An 18,042-nucleotide genomic window follows, 5' to 3' on the forward strand; every position below is an offset into this window, starting at 1 on the left:
GTGATCTCTTCATATTCTACTGGTCAACGTCTTCAAATGTGTCAACATCCAAAACAGTAGAAACATACCGTAAACCCAGGTCTGCCACCAAAATGATGAAATGTACCTGAGGGTAACTTTAAACATTTCACTGAATGATGAGATGTGATCATAGTGCTCAAACCAAGCTAACAGAGGAGAGGCTGTGGAGCCCCAGGTTAAACCAAGCTAACAGAGGAGAGGCTGTGGAGTCCCAGGTCAAACCAAGCTAACAGAGGAGAGACTGTGAGTCCCAGGTCAAACCAAGCTAACAGAGGAGAGGCTGGAGCCCCAGGTCAAACCAAGCTAACAGAGGAGAGGCTGTGGAGCCCCAGGTCAAACCAAGCTAACAGAGGAGAGGCTGTGGAGCCCCAGGTCAAACCAAGCTAACAGAGGAGAGGCTGTGGAGCCCCAGGTCAAACCAAGCTAACAGAGGAGAGGCTGTGAAGCCCCAGGTCAAACCAAGCTAACAGAGGAGAGGCTGTGGAGTCCCAGGTCAAACCAAGCTAACAGAGGAGAGGCTGGAGCACCAGGTCAAACCAAGCTAACAGAGGAGAGGCTGTAGCCCCAGGTCAAACCAAGCTAACAGAGGAGAGGCTGTGGAGCCCCAGGTCAAACCAAGCTAACAGAGGAGAGGCTGTGAAGCCCCAGGTCAAACCAAGCTAACAGAGGAGAGGCTGTGGAGCCCCAGGTCAAACCAAGCTAACAGAGGAGAGGCTGGAGCCCCAGGTCAAACCAAGCTAACAGAGGAGAGGCTGTAGCCCCAGGTCAAACCAAGCTAACAGAGGAGAGGCTGTGGAGCCCCAGGTCAAACCAAGCTAACAGAGGAGAGGCTGTGGAGCCCCAGGTCAAACCAAGCTAACAGAGGAGAGGCTGTGAAGCCCCAGGTCAAACCAGGCTAACAGAGGAGAGGCTGTGGAGCCCCAGGTCAAACCAAGCTAACAGAGGAGAGACTGAAGCCCCAGGTCAAACCAAGCTAACAGAGGAGAGGCTGAAGCCCCAGGTCAAACCAAGCTAACAGAGGAGAGGCTGTGGAGCCCCAGGTCAAACCAAGCTAACAGAGGAGAGGCTGTGGAGCCCCAGGTCAAACCAAGCTAACAGAGGAGAGGCTGTGGAGTCCCAGGTCAAACCAAGCTAACAGAGGAGAGGCTGTGAAGCCCCAGGTCAAACCAAGCTAACAGAGGAGAGGCTGTGAAGCCCCAGGTCAAACCAAGCTAACAGAGGAGAGGCTGTGGAGCCCCAGGTCAAACCAAGCTAACAGAGGAGAGGCTGGAGCCCCAGGTCAAACCAAGCTAACAGAGGAGAGGCTGTGAGGTCCCAGGTCAAACCAAGCTAACAGAGGAGAGGCTGTGGAGCCCCAGGTCAAACCAAGCTAACAGAGGAGAGGCTGTGGAGTCCCAGGTCAAACCAAGCTAACAGAGGAGAGGCTGGAGCACCAGGTCAAACCAAGCTAACAGAGGAGAGGCTGTGAGGTCCCAGGTCAAACCAAGCTAACAGAGGAGAGGCTGGAGCACCAGGTCAAACCAAGCTAACAGAGGAGAGGCTGTGGAGCCCCAGGTCAAACCAAGCTAACAGAGGAGAGGCTGTGGAGCCCCAGGTCAAACCAAGCTAACAGAGGAGAGGCTGGAGCCCCAGGTCAAACCAAGCTAACAGAGGAGAGGCTGTGAGCCCCAGGTCAAACCAAGCTAACAGAGGAGAGGCTGTGAGCCCCAGGTCAAACCAAGCTAACAGAGGAGAGGCTGTGAGGTCCCAGGTCAAACCAAGCTAACAGAGGAGAGGCTGGAGCCCCAGGTCAAACCAAGCTAACAGAGGAGAGGCTGTAGCCCCAGGTCAAACCAAGCTAACAGAGGAGAGGCTGTGAGGTCCCAGGTCAAACCAAGCTAACAGAGGAGAGGCTGGAGCCCCAGGTCAAACCAAGCTAACAGAGGAGAGGCTGTGGAGTCCCAGGTCAAACCAGGCTAACAGAGGAGAGGCTGTGGAGCCCCAGGTCAAACCAAGCTAACAGAGGAGAGACTGTGGAGCCCCAGGTCAAACCAAGCTAACAGAGGAGAGGCTGAAGCCCCAGGTCAAACCAAGCTAACAGAGGAGAGGCTGTGGAGCCCCAGGTCAAACCAAGCTAACAGAGGAGAGGCTGGAGCCCCAGGTCAAACCAAGCTAACAGAGGAGAGGCTGTGGAGCCCCAGGTCAAACCAAGCTAACAGAGGAGAGGCTGTGGAGTCCCAGGTCAAACCAAGCTAACAGAGGAGAGGCTGTGGAGCCCCAGGTCAAACCAAGCTAACAGAGGAGAGGCTGTGGAGCCCCAGGTCAAACCAAGCTAACAGACCTGGGCTGTGGAGCCCCAGGTCAAACCAAGCTAACAGAGGAGAGGCTGTGGAGCCCCAGGTCAAACCAAGCTAACAGAGGAGAGGCTGTGGAGCCCCAGGTCAAACCAAGCTAACAGAGGAGAGGCTGAAGCCACGGCCACAGCAGCTGACTGCTGTTAAAATAAATGACTCATACATCAAATTACAGATGTCAGAAAGAGACAGCAGCAGATTACACGACATCTGGGAAATCAAACATCTACAAGCAGACATCTACAATCCTCTCTGTCACCAGTCATAGAAAAAGGACTGCAGAGAATACAAAACAAATACTTTATTCTATAATTCACCATAATGCTGACAACAAGGCCAATAGGAAACATTTAGTCACAGGTAGCTTAGCTCTTGCCTGGTCCCAGATCTGTTGTAGCCTGGTCCCAGATCATTTGTAGCCTGGTCTCAGATCTGTTGTAGCCTTGTCCCAGATCTGTTTTAGCCTGGTCTCAGATCTGTTGTAGCCTTGTCCCAGGTTTTAGCCTGGTCCCAGATCTGCCTTGTACCAGATCTGTTGTAGTCTGGTCTCAGATCTGTTGTAGCCTTGTCCCAGATCTGTTGTAGCCTGGTCTCAGATCTGTTGAAGCCTGGTCCCAGATCTGTTGTAGCCTGGTCTCAGATCTGTTGTAGCCTGGTCCCAGATCTGTTTTAGCCTGGTCCCAGATCTGTTGTGGACTGGTCCCAGATCTGTTGTGGACTGGTCCCATATCTGCTCTAGACTGGTCCCAGATCTGTTGAAGCCTGGTCCCAGATCTGTTGTAGCCTGGTCCCAGATCTGTTGTAGCCTGGTCCCAGATCTGTTGTAGCCTGGTCCCAGATCTGTGGTAGCCTGGTCCCAGATCTGTGGTAGCCTGGTCCCAGATCTGTTTGTTGCCTGGTCCCAGATCTGTTGTAGCCTGGTCCCAGATCTGTTGTAGCCTGGTCCCAGATCAGTTCTAGCCTGGTCCCAGATCAGTTTTCTTTGTGTTTTTTTACCCCTTTTCTCCCCAATTTCATGGTATCCAATTGGTAGTTACAGTCTTGTCTCTTTGCTGCAACTCCTGTAGGGACTCGGGAGAGAGGAAGTTCGAGAGCCGTGCTTCCTCCTAAACACAACCCAACCTAGCCGCACTGCTTCTTGACACAATGCCCACTTAACCCGGAAGCCAGCCGCACCAATGACTAACTGGCAATAAGTCATGATTATTTCCTGTACAAAACCACATGGGTAAAACAGGGACAATGACAGGACATTAGCTCAAGCACTCACGCAGCAACTGGTGAAAGGAACTACCTTTGGCTGTCACTGTCTAACAGATTCTGTTACAGTGGTTCTAACATTGGTCTGTGATGATGTTGGAGGCTCTTGTACAAAGACAGTGACAATAAGGAAGTGCATAGGAGATGTTGTTCCCACTGTGGCTATTACTACCCTAACCAGAAACGGTGGATAGATGGTGGCATTCGCGCAAAACTGAAAGCGAGAACCACCACATTTAACCATGGAAAGATGACCGGGAATATGGCCGAATACAAACAGTGTAGTTATACCCTCCGCAAGACAATCAAACAAGCGAAATGTCAGTATAGGGACAAAGTGGAGTCGCAATTCAGACACGAGACGTATGTGGCAGGGTCTACAGGCAATCATGGACTACAAAAAGAAAACCAGCCACGTCACGGACACCGATGTCTTGCTTCCAGACAAACTCAACACCTTCTTTGCCCGCTTTGAGGATATTACAGTGCCACCGACGCGTCCCGCTACCAAGGACTGCACCACCCCCACCTCCTTCTCTGTGGCCGACGTGAGTAAGATATTCAAACGGGGTAACCCTCGCAAGGCTGCCGGCCCAGACGGCATCCCTAGCCGCGTCCTCAGAGCATGCGCAGACCAGCGGCTGGTGTGTTTACGGACATACTCAATTTCTCCCTATCCCAGTCTGCTGTCCCCACATGCTTCAAGATTGTCACCATTGTTCCTGTACACAAGAAGGCAAAGGTAACTGAACTGAATGACTATCGCCCAGTAGCACTCACTTCTGTCATCATGAAGTGTTTTGAGAGACTAGTCAAGGATCATATCACTTCCACCTTACCTGTCACCCTAGACCCACTGCAATTTGCATACCGCCCCAATAGGTCCACAGACGATGCAATCGCCATCACACTGCCCTATCGCATCTGGACAAGAGGAACACCTATGTAAGACACCATTGTACCCTCCAAGTTATAGCATTAAGCTTGGTAGCGGGCCGCGTCGGTGGCACCGTCTATTGCATCTCGTCTATGCCGGTCGGTCATGACCCATCCATATATTTATATGTACATATTGTTATTACATCCCTTTACTTAGATTTTTGTGTATTAGGTAGTTGTTGTGGAATTGTTAGATGACTTGTTAGATATTACTGCACTGTCGGAACTAGAAGCACAAGCATTTCATTACACTCGCATTAACATCTGCTAACCATGTGTATGTGACCAATAAAATTAGATTTGATTTGAATAAATGACAGTTTAAAGCAGATGGTGTAACTCAGATACTATGAGAGGCCATTATCTCAAGCTAAACATTCTGTAGCAACTGTCTCCAGAGCAGTGAGACATCTTCCTCATGTGCAGCTCACACTAAAGAGAGCTACCCAGGGCCTTTTTTACCCAAAGACTGGCACTTCAGTCTAACGGTCCTGGTACGGAAACTGGTCAAGACTGGCACTTCAGTCTAACGGTCCTGGTATGGAAACTGGTCAAGACTGGCACTTCAGTCTAACGGTCCTGGTATGGAAACTGGTCAAGACTGACACTTCAGTGTAACGGTCCTGGTATGGAAACTGGTCAAGACTGACACTTCAGTGTAACGGTCCTGGTATGGAAACTGGTCAAGACTGACACTTCAGTGTAACGGTCCTGGTATGGAAACTGGTCAAGACTGACACTTCAGAGTCTAACGGTCCTGGTATGGAAACTGGTCAAGACTGGCACTTCAGTCTAACGGTCCTGGTATGGAAACTGGTAAAGACTGACACTTCAGAGTCTAACGGTCCTGGTATGGAAACTGGTCAAGACTGGCACTTCAGAGTCTAACGGTCCTGGTATGGAAACTGGTCAAGACTGACACTTCAGAGTCTAACGGTCCTGGTATGGAAACTGGTCAAGACTGACACTTCAGAGTCTAACGGTCCTGGTATGGAAACTGGTCAAGACTGGCACTTCAGTCTAACGGTCCTGGTATGGAAACTGGTAAAGACTGACACTTCAGAGTCTAACGGTCCTGGTATGGAAACTGGTCAAGACTGGCACTTCAGAGTCTAACGGTCCTGGTATGGAAACTGGTAAAGACTGACACTTCAGAGTCTAACGGTCCTGGTATGGAAACTGGTCAAGACTGGCACTTCAGAGTCTAACGGTCCTGGTATGGAAACTGGTCAAGACTGACACTTCAGAGTCTAACGGTCCTGGTATGGAAACTGGTCAAGACTGACACTTCAGTCTATCGGTCCTGGTATGGAAACTGGTCAAGACTGGCACTTCAGAGTCTAACGGTCCTGGTATGGAAACTGACTGGTCTTTGGACAGTATTTACTGAGATTATAGAACAGCTCGTCTTCATTGTGCTGATGTGCTGTCAAAGTACAGACACAGGAGAGACATTAGCTTAGAGGACATCATTAACCTCTCTCCAGTTTCATCCTGACAGGTTAGAGGACATCATTAACCTCTCTCCAGTTTCAGCCTGACAGGTTAGAGGACATCATTAACCTCTCTCCAGTTTCATCCTGACAGGTTAGAGGACATCCTTAACCTCTCTCCAGTTTCAGCCTGACAGGTTAGAGGACATCATTAACCTCTCTCCAGTGTCATCCTGACAGGTTAGAGGACATCATTAACCTCTCTCCAGTTTCATCCTGACAGGTTAGAGGACATCATTAACCTCTCTCCAGTTTCAGCCTGACAGGTTAGAGGACATCATTAACCTCTCTCCAGTTTCAGCCTGACAGGTTAGAGGACATCATTAGCCTCTCTCCAGTTTCAGCCTGACAGGTTAGAGGACATCCTTAACCTCTCTCCAGTTTCATCCTGACAGGTTAGAGGACATCCTTAACCTCTCTCCAGTTTCATCCTGACAGGTTAGAGGACATCATTAACCTCTCTCCAGTTTCAGCCTGACAGGTTAGAGGACATCATTAGCCTCTCTCCAGTTTCAGCCTGACAGGTTAGAGGACATCCTTAACCTCTCTCCAGTTTCATCCTGACAGGTTAGAGGACATCATTAACCTCTCTCCAGTTTCAGCCTGACAGGTTAGAGGACATCATTAACCTCTCTCCAGTTTCATCCTGACAGGTTAGAGGACATCATTAACCTCTCTCCAGTTTCAGCCTGACAGGTTAGAGGACATCATTAACCTCTCTCCAGTTTCAGCCTGACAGGTTAGAGGACATCCTTAACCTCTCTCCAGTTTCATCCTGACAGGTTAGAGGACATCATTAACCTCTCTCCAGTTTCAGCCTGACAGGTTAGAGGACATCCTTAACCTCTCTCCAGTTTCATCCTGACAGGTTAGAGGACATCATTAACCTCTCTCCAGTTTCAGCCTGACAGGTTAGAGGACATCCTTAACCTCTCTCCAGTTTCATCCTGACAGGTTAGAGGACATCCTTAACCTCTCTCCAGTTTCAGCCTGACAGGTTAGAGGACATCATTAACCTCTCTCCAGTGTCATCCTGACAGGTTAGAGGACATCATTAACCTCTCTCCAGTTTCAGCCTGACAGGTTAGAGGACATCATTAACCTCTCTCCAGTTTCAGCCTGACAGGTTAGAGGACATCCTTAACCTCTCTCCAGTTTCAGCCTGACAGGTTAGAGGACATCATTAACCTCTCTCCAGTTTCAGCCTGACAGGTTAGAGGACATCATTAACCTCTCTCCAGTTTCAGCCTGACAGGTTAGAGGACATCATTAACCTCTCTCCAGTTTCAGCCTGACAGGTTAGAGGACATCATTAACCTCTCTCCAGTTTCAGCCTGACAGGTTAGAGGACATCATTAACCTCTCTCCAGTTTCAGCCTGACAGGTTAGAGGACATCCTTAACCTCTCTCCAGTTTCATCCTGACAGGTTAGAGGACATCATTAACCTCTCTCCAGTTTCATCCTGACAGGTTAGAGGACATCATTAACCTCTCTCCAGTTTCAGCCTGACAGGTTAGAGGACATCCTTAACCTCTCTCCAGTTTCATCCTGACAGGTTAGAGGACATCCTTAACCTCTCTCCAGTTTCAGCCTGACAGGTTAGAGGACATCCTTAACCTCTCTCCAGTTTCAGCCTGACAGGTTAGAGGACATCATTAACCTCTCTCCAGTTTCAGCCTGACAGGTTAGAGGACATCCTTAACCTCTCTCCAGTTTCATCCTGACAGGTTAGAGGACATCCTTAACCTCTCTCCAGTTTCAGCTCGACAGGTTAGAGGACATCATTAACCTCTCTCCAGTTTCATCCTGACAGGTTAGAGGACATCATTAACCTCTCTTCAGTTTCAGCTTGACAGGTTAGAGGACATCATTAACCTCTCTCCAGTTTCAGCCTGACAGGTTAGAGGACATCATTAACCTCTCTCCAGTTTCATCCTGACAGGTTAGAGGACATCATTAACCTCTCTCCAGTTTCAGCCTGACAGGTTAGAGGACATCCTTAACCTCTCTCCAGTTTCATCCGGACAGGTTAGAGGACATCATTAACCTCTCTCCAGTTTCAGCCTGACAGGTTAGAGGACATCATTAATCTCTCTCCAGTTTCAGCCTGACAGGTTAGAGGACATCATTAACCTCTCTCCAGTTTCAGCCTGACAGGTTTACTGTTTACCTATAAGCACATTGGGCGCATTCCAGGTAGTCTTTTTTGCAGTTGTTCACCGCAAATAATCAGTTCCCACAATGCTTGGAGAAGTCTGGAGAGTTCTCAGAAACCACATAAGTACTGTAGCCATCTTCCTATAGCAACTACAATAGGACACCAACAGGGACTGTACACAGTGTGACTACAATAGTACACCAACAGGGACTGTACACAGTGTGACTACAATAGGACTGCAATAGGACTACAATAGGACACTAACAGGGACTGTATCAGCCCTAACAGACGATTGGTTTGATCGGCCTTTTCTTACCCGAGTCCAGCCAGGTCCGACACAAGGTTCCCCAGGGCAGCAGCTGCAGAGAGAGAAGAGAGGGAGGTCATGGCTCTGCCTGGGTGAAGGACTGGTTGATGACGTCAGAGGTTAGAGGTCGGTGTATTCTCCAATGAGATCCATTAAAACACAAAACCCGGTGTAGAGTTGGAGTTGAATTGTCGTATATGGAGTTATTTCTCACTATGCTCCTGGAACAACACAAGGTGTGTGAACCGACCAACCCTCTTTTCACACCTGACTGATTGTAATGGAACTGGTGCTTCGTAAGAGGTCAGTCATATGACTCATCATTAGACAGCAGGCTGTGTCTCTGACTCATCATTAGACAGCAGGCTGTGTCTCTGACTCATCATTAGACAGCAGGCTGTGTCTGACTCATCATTAGACAGTAGGCTGTGTCTCTGACTCATCATTAGACAGCAGGCTGTGTCTCTGACTCATCATTAGACAGCAGGCTGTGTCTCTGACTCATCATTAGACAGCAGGCTGTGTCTCTGACTCATCATTAGACAGCAGGCTGTGTCTCTGACTCATCATTAGACAGCAGGCTGTGTCTCTGACTCATCATTAGACAGCAGGCTGTGTCTCTGACTCATCATTAGACAGCAGGCTGTGTCTCTGACTCATCATTAGACAGCAGGCTGTGTCTCTGACTCATCATTAGACAGTAGGCTGTGTCTCTGACTCATCATTAGACAGCAGGCTGTGTCTCTGACTCATCATTAGACAGCAGGCTATGTCTCTGACTCATCATTAGACAGCAGGCTATGTCTCTGACTCATCATTAGACAGCAGGCTGTGTCTCTGACTCATCATTAGACAGCAGGCTATGTCTCTGACTCATCATTAGACAGCAGGCTATGTCTCTGACTCGTTATTAGACAGAATGCACCTGAACTAATACAGAGAGAAATTCATTGTAAATGAGATGGGACAGAGCTAAATGTGAATTACCGAACAGCTGGTTTGTTAATGGATTTAATCTGCTCTTTCTGCTAGTTTGATGCTGAAAACAGTTTATGCACACTTCTGTCTCTCCAGAGACTGAGAGAGACAGAATCATGGCCCACAGGACTGATGTGTCTTACTGTGACTGACGTTAGTCTGAAACAATCATTGGTCTGAATGTCATGGCAACGCAGGGTCATTCAGGAGTCATGTAGTCTGTGAAGGACAGGGGTCTGTTTAATGGTAACATATTCCCATGTTAACACATCAATCTATGTATTTCTATATCAAACACCAAATAATCACTGAATGTCAAATTAGAACGGCCCATAACAAAATTGCTGTGTTGAAGATTAAGAACCAACAAAGGATCTAGAACCTAAAAGGTTTCTTCAGCTGTCCCCATAGGAGAACCCTTTGAAGAACCTTTTTGGTTCCAGGCAGAACCCTTTTGGTTCCAGGTAGAAATGTTTTGAGTTCCATGTAGTACCCTTTATACAGAAGGTTCTATATGGAACCCAAAATAGTTCTATGTGGAACCAGGTTTCTACCTGTAACCAAACATGATTTGCCTATGGGGACAGTCGAAGAACATATTTGGAACCCTTTTATCTAAGAGTGCAGTTACAGTAGTCTGAATCTAAAACTAATTGTGAATCTTTATTAGAGGAGAGAGAGAGAGCAGGACCAATGTAATTACAACTGTTTCAAGGTCAGCTGTTATTTCAGCCTCAGGGTTCTGTCCCAAATGGCACCCTATTCCCTGTATAGTGCACTACTTATAACCAGGGCCCATGGGGTAGTGCGATACATAAGGAATAGGGTGCTATTTGGGATGCAGCCCAGGCTGTAGCAGTACTGTAGCAGTGCTTCTGCAGGTTTTAGGCAGCCATCCAAAGAGAGAAGGAGAGAATGTGTACTAGACATATTTAACAAGATCAGAGCCTAATAAAAGTCCAAAACCACATCCATCACATTGAACAAGTTGATAGTGAGAAGTACAATAGGTTACATGACCAGCTGGAGTTTAAATATAAAGCCTTCAGCTTGGATTTGACTGATGATTCCACTTCATTTGTCAATAAAAACTGAAGACATGATTCATTATCCAATTTAGAATCCCCTGTAGACACTCAGAACTCCCAAAAATCTTACTTCAGCATTTTGTTTCTCTGGTGTAGTTTTTGTATGTTATGTACAGTACCGTTAGACTCTCTTAGATGTTTGTCTAACTGTTAGAAACACAGCAGGCTTATTTCAGAAACACAGCAGTGAGGAAACACGATTACAGACAGACGGTAGAACTAGTGATATTCTCCTCCTTTATCCCCTCTGGTACTTTCATTACAGTGGGTGAAGAAACACTGTGTTCAAAATGAAATTCCATCAAAAGTTGTTCTCTCTCCTTCTTTTCTTCTCTCCTCCTCAGATCAGCCGACACGTCCATTTCCCTCCCCTCAGATCAGCCGACACGTCCATTTCCCTCCCCTCAGATCAGCCGACAAGTCCATTTCCCTCCCCTCAGATCAGCCGACAAGTCCATTTCCCTCCCCTCAGATCAGCCGACAAGTCCATTTCCCTCTCCTCAGATCAGCCGACACGTCCATTTCCCTCTCCTCAGATCAGCCGACACGTCCATTTCCCTCCCCTCAGATCAGCCGACAAGTCCATTTCCCTCTCCTCAGATCAGCCGACACGTCCATTTCCCTCCCCTCAGATCAGCCGACACGTCCATTTCCCTCCCCTCAGATCAGCCGACAAGTCCATTTCCCTCTCCTCAGATCAGCCGACAAGTCCATTTCCCTCCCCTCAGATCAGCCGACACGTCCATTTCCCTCCCCTCAGATCAGTAGAGCTCTGGACCCTGTTAGTTATAGTAGAGCTCTGGGTCCAGCCTGCTGTTAGTTATAGTAGAGCTCTGGGTCCAGCCTGCTGTTAGTTATAGTAGAGCTCTGGGTCCAGCCTGCTGTTAGTTATAGTAGAGCTCTGGGTCCAGCCTGCTGTTAGTTATAGTAGAGCTCTGGGTCCAGCCTGCTGTTAGTTATAGTAGAGCTCTGGGTCCAGCCTGCTGTTAGTTATAGTAGAGCTCTGGGTCCAGCCTGCTGTTAGTTATAGTAGAGCTCTGGACCCTGTTAGTTACAGTAGAGCTCTGGGTCCAGCCTGCTGTTAGTTATAGTAGAGCTCTGGGTCCAGCCTGCTGTTAGTTATAGTAGAGCTCTGGGTCCAGCCTGCTGTTAGTTATAGTAGAGCTCTGGGTCCAGCCTGCTGTTAGTTACAGTAGAGCTCTGGGTCCAGCCTGCTGTTAGTTACAGTAGAGCTCTGGGTCCAGCCTGCTGTTAGTTACAGTAGAGCTCTGGGTCCAGCCTGCTGTTAGTTATAGTAGAGCTCTGGGTCCAGCCTGCTGTTAGTTATAGTAGAGCTCTGGGTCCAGCCTGCTGTTAGTTATAGTAGAGCTCTGGGTCCAGCCTGCTGTTAGTTATAGTGGAGATCTGGGTCCAGCCTGCTGTTAGTTACAGTAGAGCTCTGGGCCCAGCCTGCTGTTAGTTATAGTAGAGCTCTGGGTCCAGCCTGCTGTTAGTTATAGTAGAGCTCTGGGTCCAGCCTGCTGTTAGTTATAGTAGAGCTCTGGGTCCAGCCTGCTGTTAGTTATAGTAGAGCTCTGGGTCCAGCCTGCTGTTAGTTATAGTAGAGCCCTGGGTCCAGCCTGCTGTTAGTTATAGTAGAGCTCTGGGTCCAGCCTGCTGTTAGTTATAGTGGAGATCTGGGTCCAGCCTGCTGTTAGTTATAGTAGAGCTCTGGGTCCAGCCTGCTGTTAGTTATAGTAGAGCTCTGGGTCCAGCCTGCTGTTAGTTATAGTAGAGCTCTGGGTCCAGCCTGCTGTTAGTTATAGTAGAGCTCTGGGTCCAGCCTGCTGTTAGTTATAGTAGAGCTCTGGGTCCAGCCTGCTGTTAGTTATAGTAGAGCTCTGGGTCCAGCCTGCTGTTAGTTATAGTAGAGCTCTGGGTCCAGCCTGCTGTTAGTTATAGTAGAGCTCTGGGTCCAGCCTGCTGTTAGTTATAGTAGAGCTCTGGGTCCAGCCTGCTATTAGTTATAGTAGAGCTCTGGACCCTGTTAGTTATAGTAGAGCTCTGGGCCCAGCCTGCTGTTAGTTATAGTAGAGCTCTGGGTCCAGCCTGCTGTTAGTTATAGTAGAGCTCTGGGTCCAGCCTGCTGTTAGTTACAGTAGAGCTCTGGGTCAAGCCTGCTGTTAGTTATATTAGAGCTCTGGGTCCAGCCTGCTGTTAGTTATATTAGAGCTCTGGGTCCAGCCTGCTGTTAGTTATAGTAGAGCTCTGGGTCCAGCCTGCTGTTAGTTATAGTAGAGCTCTGGGTCCAGCCTGCTGTTAGTTATAGTAGAGCTCTGGGTCCAGCCTGCTGTTAGTTATAGTAGAGCTCTGGGTCCAGCCTGCTGTTAGTTATAGTAGAGCTCTGGGCCCTGCCTGCTGTTAGTTACTTTAGAGCTCTGGGTCCAGAACATCACAGCCTTGTCTTTCTACTGTTCCCTGAAATATCCCTGCAGTATCTCAGTGGGAGAGGCTTCACAGTCTATTATACAGCAGAGCTATATGACCAGCAGACACACCTCCACATGGAATATTATACTGTATCTGAATTAATTTACTCCACATGGAATATTATACTGTATCTGAATTAATTTACTCCACATGGAACACTATACTGTATCTGAATTCATTTCTTCCACATGGAACACTATACTGTATCTGAATTCATTTCTTCCACATGGAACACTATACTGTATCTGAATTCATTTCTTCCACATGGAATACTATACTGTATCTGAATTCATTTCTTCCACATGGAACACTATACTGTATCTGAATTCATTTCTTCCACATGGAACACTATACTGTATCTGAATTCATTTCTTCCACATGGAACACTATACTGTATCTGAATTCATTTCTTCCACATGGAACACTATACTGTATCTGAATTCATTTCTTCCACATGGAACACTATACTGTATCTGAATTCATTTCTTCCACATGGAACACTATACTGTATCTGAATTCATTTCTTCCACATGGAACACTATACTGTATCTGAATTCATTTCTTCCACATGGAACACTATACTGTATCTGAATTCATTTCTTCCACATGGAACACTATACTGTATCTGAATTCATTTCTTCCACATGGAACACTATACTGTATCTGAATTCATTTCTTCCACATGGAATACTATACTGTATCTGAATTCATTTCTTCCACATGGAATACTATACTGTATCTGAATTCATTTCTTCCACATGGAATACTATACTGTATCTGAATTCATTTCTTCCACATGGAATACTATACTGTATCTGAATTCATTTCTTCCACATGGAATACTATACTGTATCTGAATTCATTTCTTCCACATGGAACACTATACTGTATCTGAATTCATTTCTTCCACATGGAACACTATACTGTATCTGAATTCATTTCTTCCACATGGAACACTATACTGTATCTGAATTCATTTCTTCCACATGGAATACTATACTGTATCTGAATTCATTTCTTCCACATGGAATACTATACTGTATCTGAATTCATTTCTTCCACATGGAACACTATACTGTATCTGAATTCATTTCTTCCACATGGAACACTATACTGTATCTGAATTCATTTCTTCCACATGGAACACTATACTGTATCTGAATTCATTTCTTCCACATGGAATACTATACTGTATCTGAATTCATTTCTTCCACATGGAATACTATACTGTATCTGAATTCATTTCTTCCACATGGAATACTATACTGTATCTGAATTCATTTCTTCCACATGGAATACTATACTGTATCTGAATTCATTTCTTCCACATGGAATACTATACTGTATCTGAATTCATTTTAACTGTGGTAAAAAATAGTAAAGGGCCCAGTGAAATGCCAATGTGCTGTAACTGTAACCACATCTCCATGTACATACTACCTCAATCAGCCTGGCTAACCGGTGTCTGTATGTAGCCTCGCTACTTTTATAGCCTCGCTACTTTTATAGCCTCGCTACTTTTTTACCTCCCTTATCTCACATCATTTGCTCACATTGTATATAGTCTTATTTTTTTCTACTGCATCATTGATTGTATGTTGTTTTACTCCATGTGTAACTCTGTGTTTTTGTATGTTGTCGAACTGCTTTGCTTTATCTTGGCCAGGTCGCAATTGTAAATGAGAACTTGTTCTCAACTTGCCTACCTGGTTAAATAAAGGTGAAATAAAATAAAATAAATAGTCTCGCTACTTTTATAGCCTGTCTTTTTACTGTTGTTTTATTTTTTCACTTACCTATTGTTCACCTAATACCTTTTTTGCACTATTGGTTAGAGCCTGTAAGGAAGCATTTCACTGTAAGGTCTACATCTGTTGTATTCGGCACACGTGACAAATAAACTTTGATTTGTTAACCAAAATCAAGAGAACAAAAGGTTTCCTGCTCAGATGAATTTATCTAAGGGAAAAAAGAAGATTGTTTTCTGTTAGGTATTCTCTCAATCACAATACGTATGTTATCCCATAACATAGACCAGCCATAGGTGATGCTGCAGTCCTCAACTACCCCAGGATTCAATATGTTGTTATCCCATAACATAGACCAGCCATAGGTGATGCTGCAGTCCTCAACTACCCCAGGATTCAATATGTTATTATCCCATAACATAGACCAGCCATAGGTGATGCTGCAGTCCTCAACTACCCCAGGATTCAATATGTTATTATCCCATAACATAGACCAGCCATAGGTGATGCTGCAGTCCTCAACTACCCCAGGATTCAATATGTTGTTATCCCATAACATAGACCAGCCATAGGTGATGCTGCAGTCCTCAACTACCCCAGGATTCAATATGTTATTATCCCATAACATAGGCCAGCCATAGGTGATGCTGCAGTCCTCAACTACCCCAGGATTCAATATGTTATTATCCCATAACATAGGCCAGCCATAGGTGATGCTGCAGTCCTCAACTACCCCAGGATTCAATATGTTGTTATCCCATAACATAGACCAGCCATAGGTGATGCTGCAGTCCTCAGCTACCCCAGGATTCAATATGTTATTATCCCATAACATAGACCAGCCATAGGTGATGCTGCAGTCCTCAGCTACCCCAGGATTCAATATGTTATTATCCCATAACATAGGCCAGCCATAGGTGATGCTGCAGTCCTCAGCTACCCCAGGATTCAATATGTTATTATCCCATAACATAGGCCAGCCATAGGTGATGCTGCAGTCCTCAGCTACCCCAGGATTCAATATGTTATTATCCCATAACATAGGCCAGCCATAGGGGATGCTGCAGTCCTCAACTACCCCAGGATTCAATATGTTATTATCCCATAACATAGACCAGCCATAGGTGATGCTGCAGTCCTCAACTACCCCAGGATTCAATATGTTATTATCCCATAACATAGACCAGCCATAGGTGATGCTGCAGTCCTCAACTACCCCAGGATTCAATATGTTATTATCCCATAACATAGACCAGCCATAGGTGATGCTGCAGTCCTCAACTACCCCAGGATTCAATATGTTATTATCCCATAACATAGGCCAGCCATAGGTGATGCTGCAGTCCTCAGCTACCCCAGGATTCAATATGTTATTATCCCATAACATAGACCAGCCATAGGTGATGCTGCAGTCCTCAACTACCCCAGGATTCAATATGTTATTATCCCATAACATAGACCAGCCATAGGTGATGCTGCAGTCCTCAACTACCCCAGGATTCAATATGTTATTATCCCATAACATAGGCCAGCCATAGGTGATGCTGCAGTCCTCAACTACCCCAGGATTCAATATGTTATTATCCCATAACATAGGCCAGCCATAGGTGATGCTGCAGTCCTCAACTACCCCAGGATTCAATATGTTGTTATCCCATAACATAGACCAGCCATAGGTGATGCTGCAGTCCTCAACTACCCCAGGATTCAATATGTTATTATCCCATAACATAGACCAGCCATAGGTGATGCTGCAGTCCTCAACTACCCCAGGATTCAATATGTTATTATCCCATAACATAGACCAGCCATAGGTGATGCTGCAGTCCTCAACTACCCCAGGATTCAATATGTTATTATCCCATAACATAGGCCAGCCATAGGTGATGCTGCAGTCCTCAACTACCCCAGGATTCAATATGTTATTATCCCATAACATAGGCCATCCATAGGTGATGCTGCAGTCCTCAACTACCCCAGGATTCAATATGTAGTTATCCCATAACATAGACCAGCCATAGGTGATGCTGCAGTCCTCAACTACCCCAGGATTCAATATGTTATTATCCCATAACATAGGCCAGCCATAGGGGATGCTGCAGTCCTCAACTACCCCAGGATTCAATATGTTATTATCCCATAACATAGACCAGCCATAGGTGATGCTGCAGTCCTCAACTACCCCAGGATTCAATATGTTATTATCCCATAACATAGACCAGCCATAGGTGATGCTGCAGTCCTCAACTACCCCAGGATTCAATATGTAGTTATCCCATAACATAGACCAGCCATAGGTGATGCTGCAGTCCTCAACTACCCCAGGATTCAATATGTTATTATCCCATAACATAGACCAGCCATAGGTGATGCTGCAGTCCTCAACTACCCCAGGATTCAATATGTTATTATCCCATAACATAGACCAGCCATAGGTGATGCTGCAGTCCTCAACTACCCCAGGATTCAATATGTTATTATCCCATAACATAGACCAGCCATAGGTGATGCTGCAGTCCTCAACTACCCCAGGATTCAATATGTAGTTATCCCATAACATAGACCAGCCATAGGTGATGCTGCAGTCCTCAGCTACCCCAGGATTCAATATGTTATTATCCCATAACATAGGCCAGCCATAGGTGATGCTGCAGTCCTCAGCTACCCCAGGATTCAATATGTTATTATCCCATAACATAGACCAGCCATAGGTGATGCTGCAGTCCTCAGCTACCCCAGGATTCAATATGTTATTATCCCATAACATAGACCAGCCATAGGTGATGCTGCAGTCCTCAGCTACCCCAGGATTCAATATGTTATTATCCCATAACATAGACCAGCCATAGGTGATGCTGCAGTCCTCAACTACCCCAGGATTCAATAGACTGACAGTCGTTTCCAGTTTCCACAGAGTCAATAGCTTCGTTTGCTGCTGGTACCCATCCCAAATTCCATCAGGGCTCACAAATGGGAAGAGATTGAAGAAATCCGCTGACAGAGCTGTGTGTGTGTGTGTGTGTGTGTGTGTGTGTGTGTGTGTGTGTGTGTGTGTGTGTGTGTGTGTGTGTGTGTGTGTGTGTGTGTGTGTGTGTGTGTGTGTGTGTGTGTGTGTGTCCCTCAGCTAGTCTCATGGACTTCATATCAGCCCATATTACAGGTTCTGCAGCAAACAGTTTATATGGTGCTAATATCTGGTTCAATAACAGTTTATGTGGTGCTGATATCTGGTTCAATAACAGTTTAT

The 18,042-nt window shown here is 46.2% G+C and overlaps 1 protein-coding gene across 1 annotated transcript in view; it reads right to left on the minus strand.

Moving 5' to 3' along the window:
• Positions 1-18,042, minus strand: part of LOC106598774 (transmembrane protein 65) — a 96,821-nt gene that overhangs the window by 19,141 nt on the left and 59,638 nt on the right. The window contains exon 6 of the mRNA XM_045696612.1: positions 8,522-8,564. Coding sequence (XP_045552568.1) covers positions 8,522-8,564 — 43 coding nt within the window. The remainder of the gene's footprint in view (positions 1-8,521; positions 8,565-18,042) is intronic.

Source organism: Salmo salar, chromosome ssa02 (genome assembly GCF_905237065.1).
Source record: "Salmo salar chromosome ssa02, Ssal_v3.1, whole genome shotgun sequence".
Classification (NCBI taxonomy): Eukaryota; Metazoa; Chordata; class Actinopteri; order Salmoniformes; family Salmonidae; genus Salmo; species Salmo salar.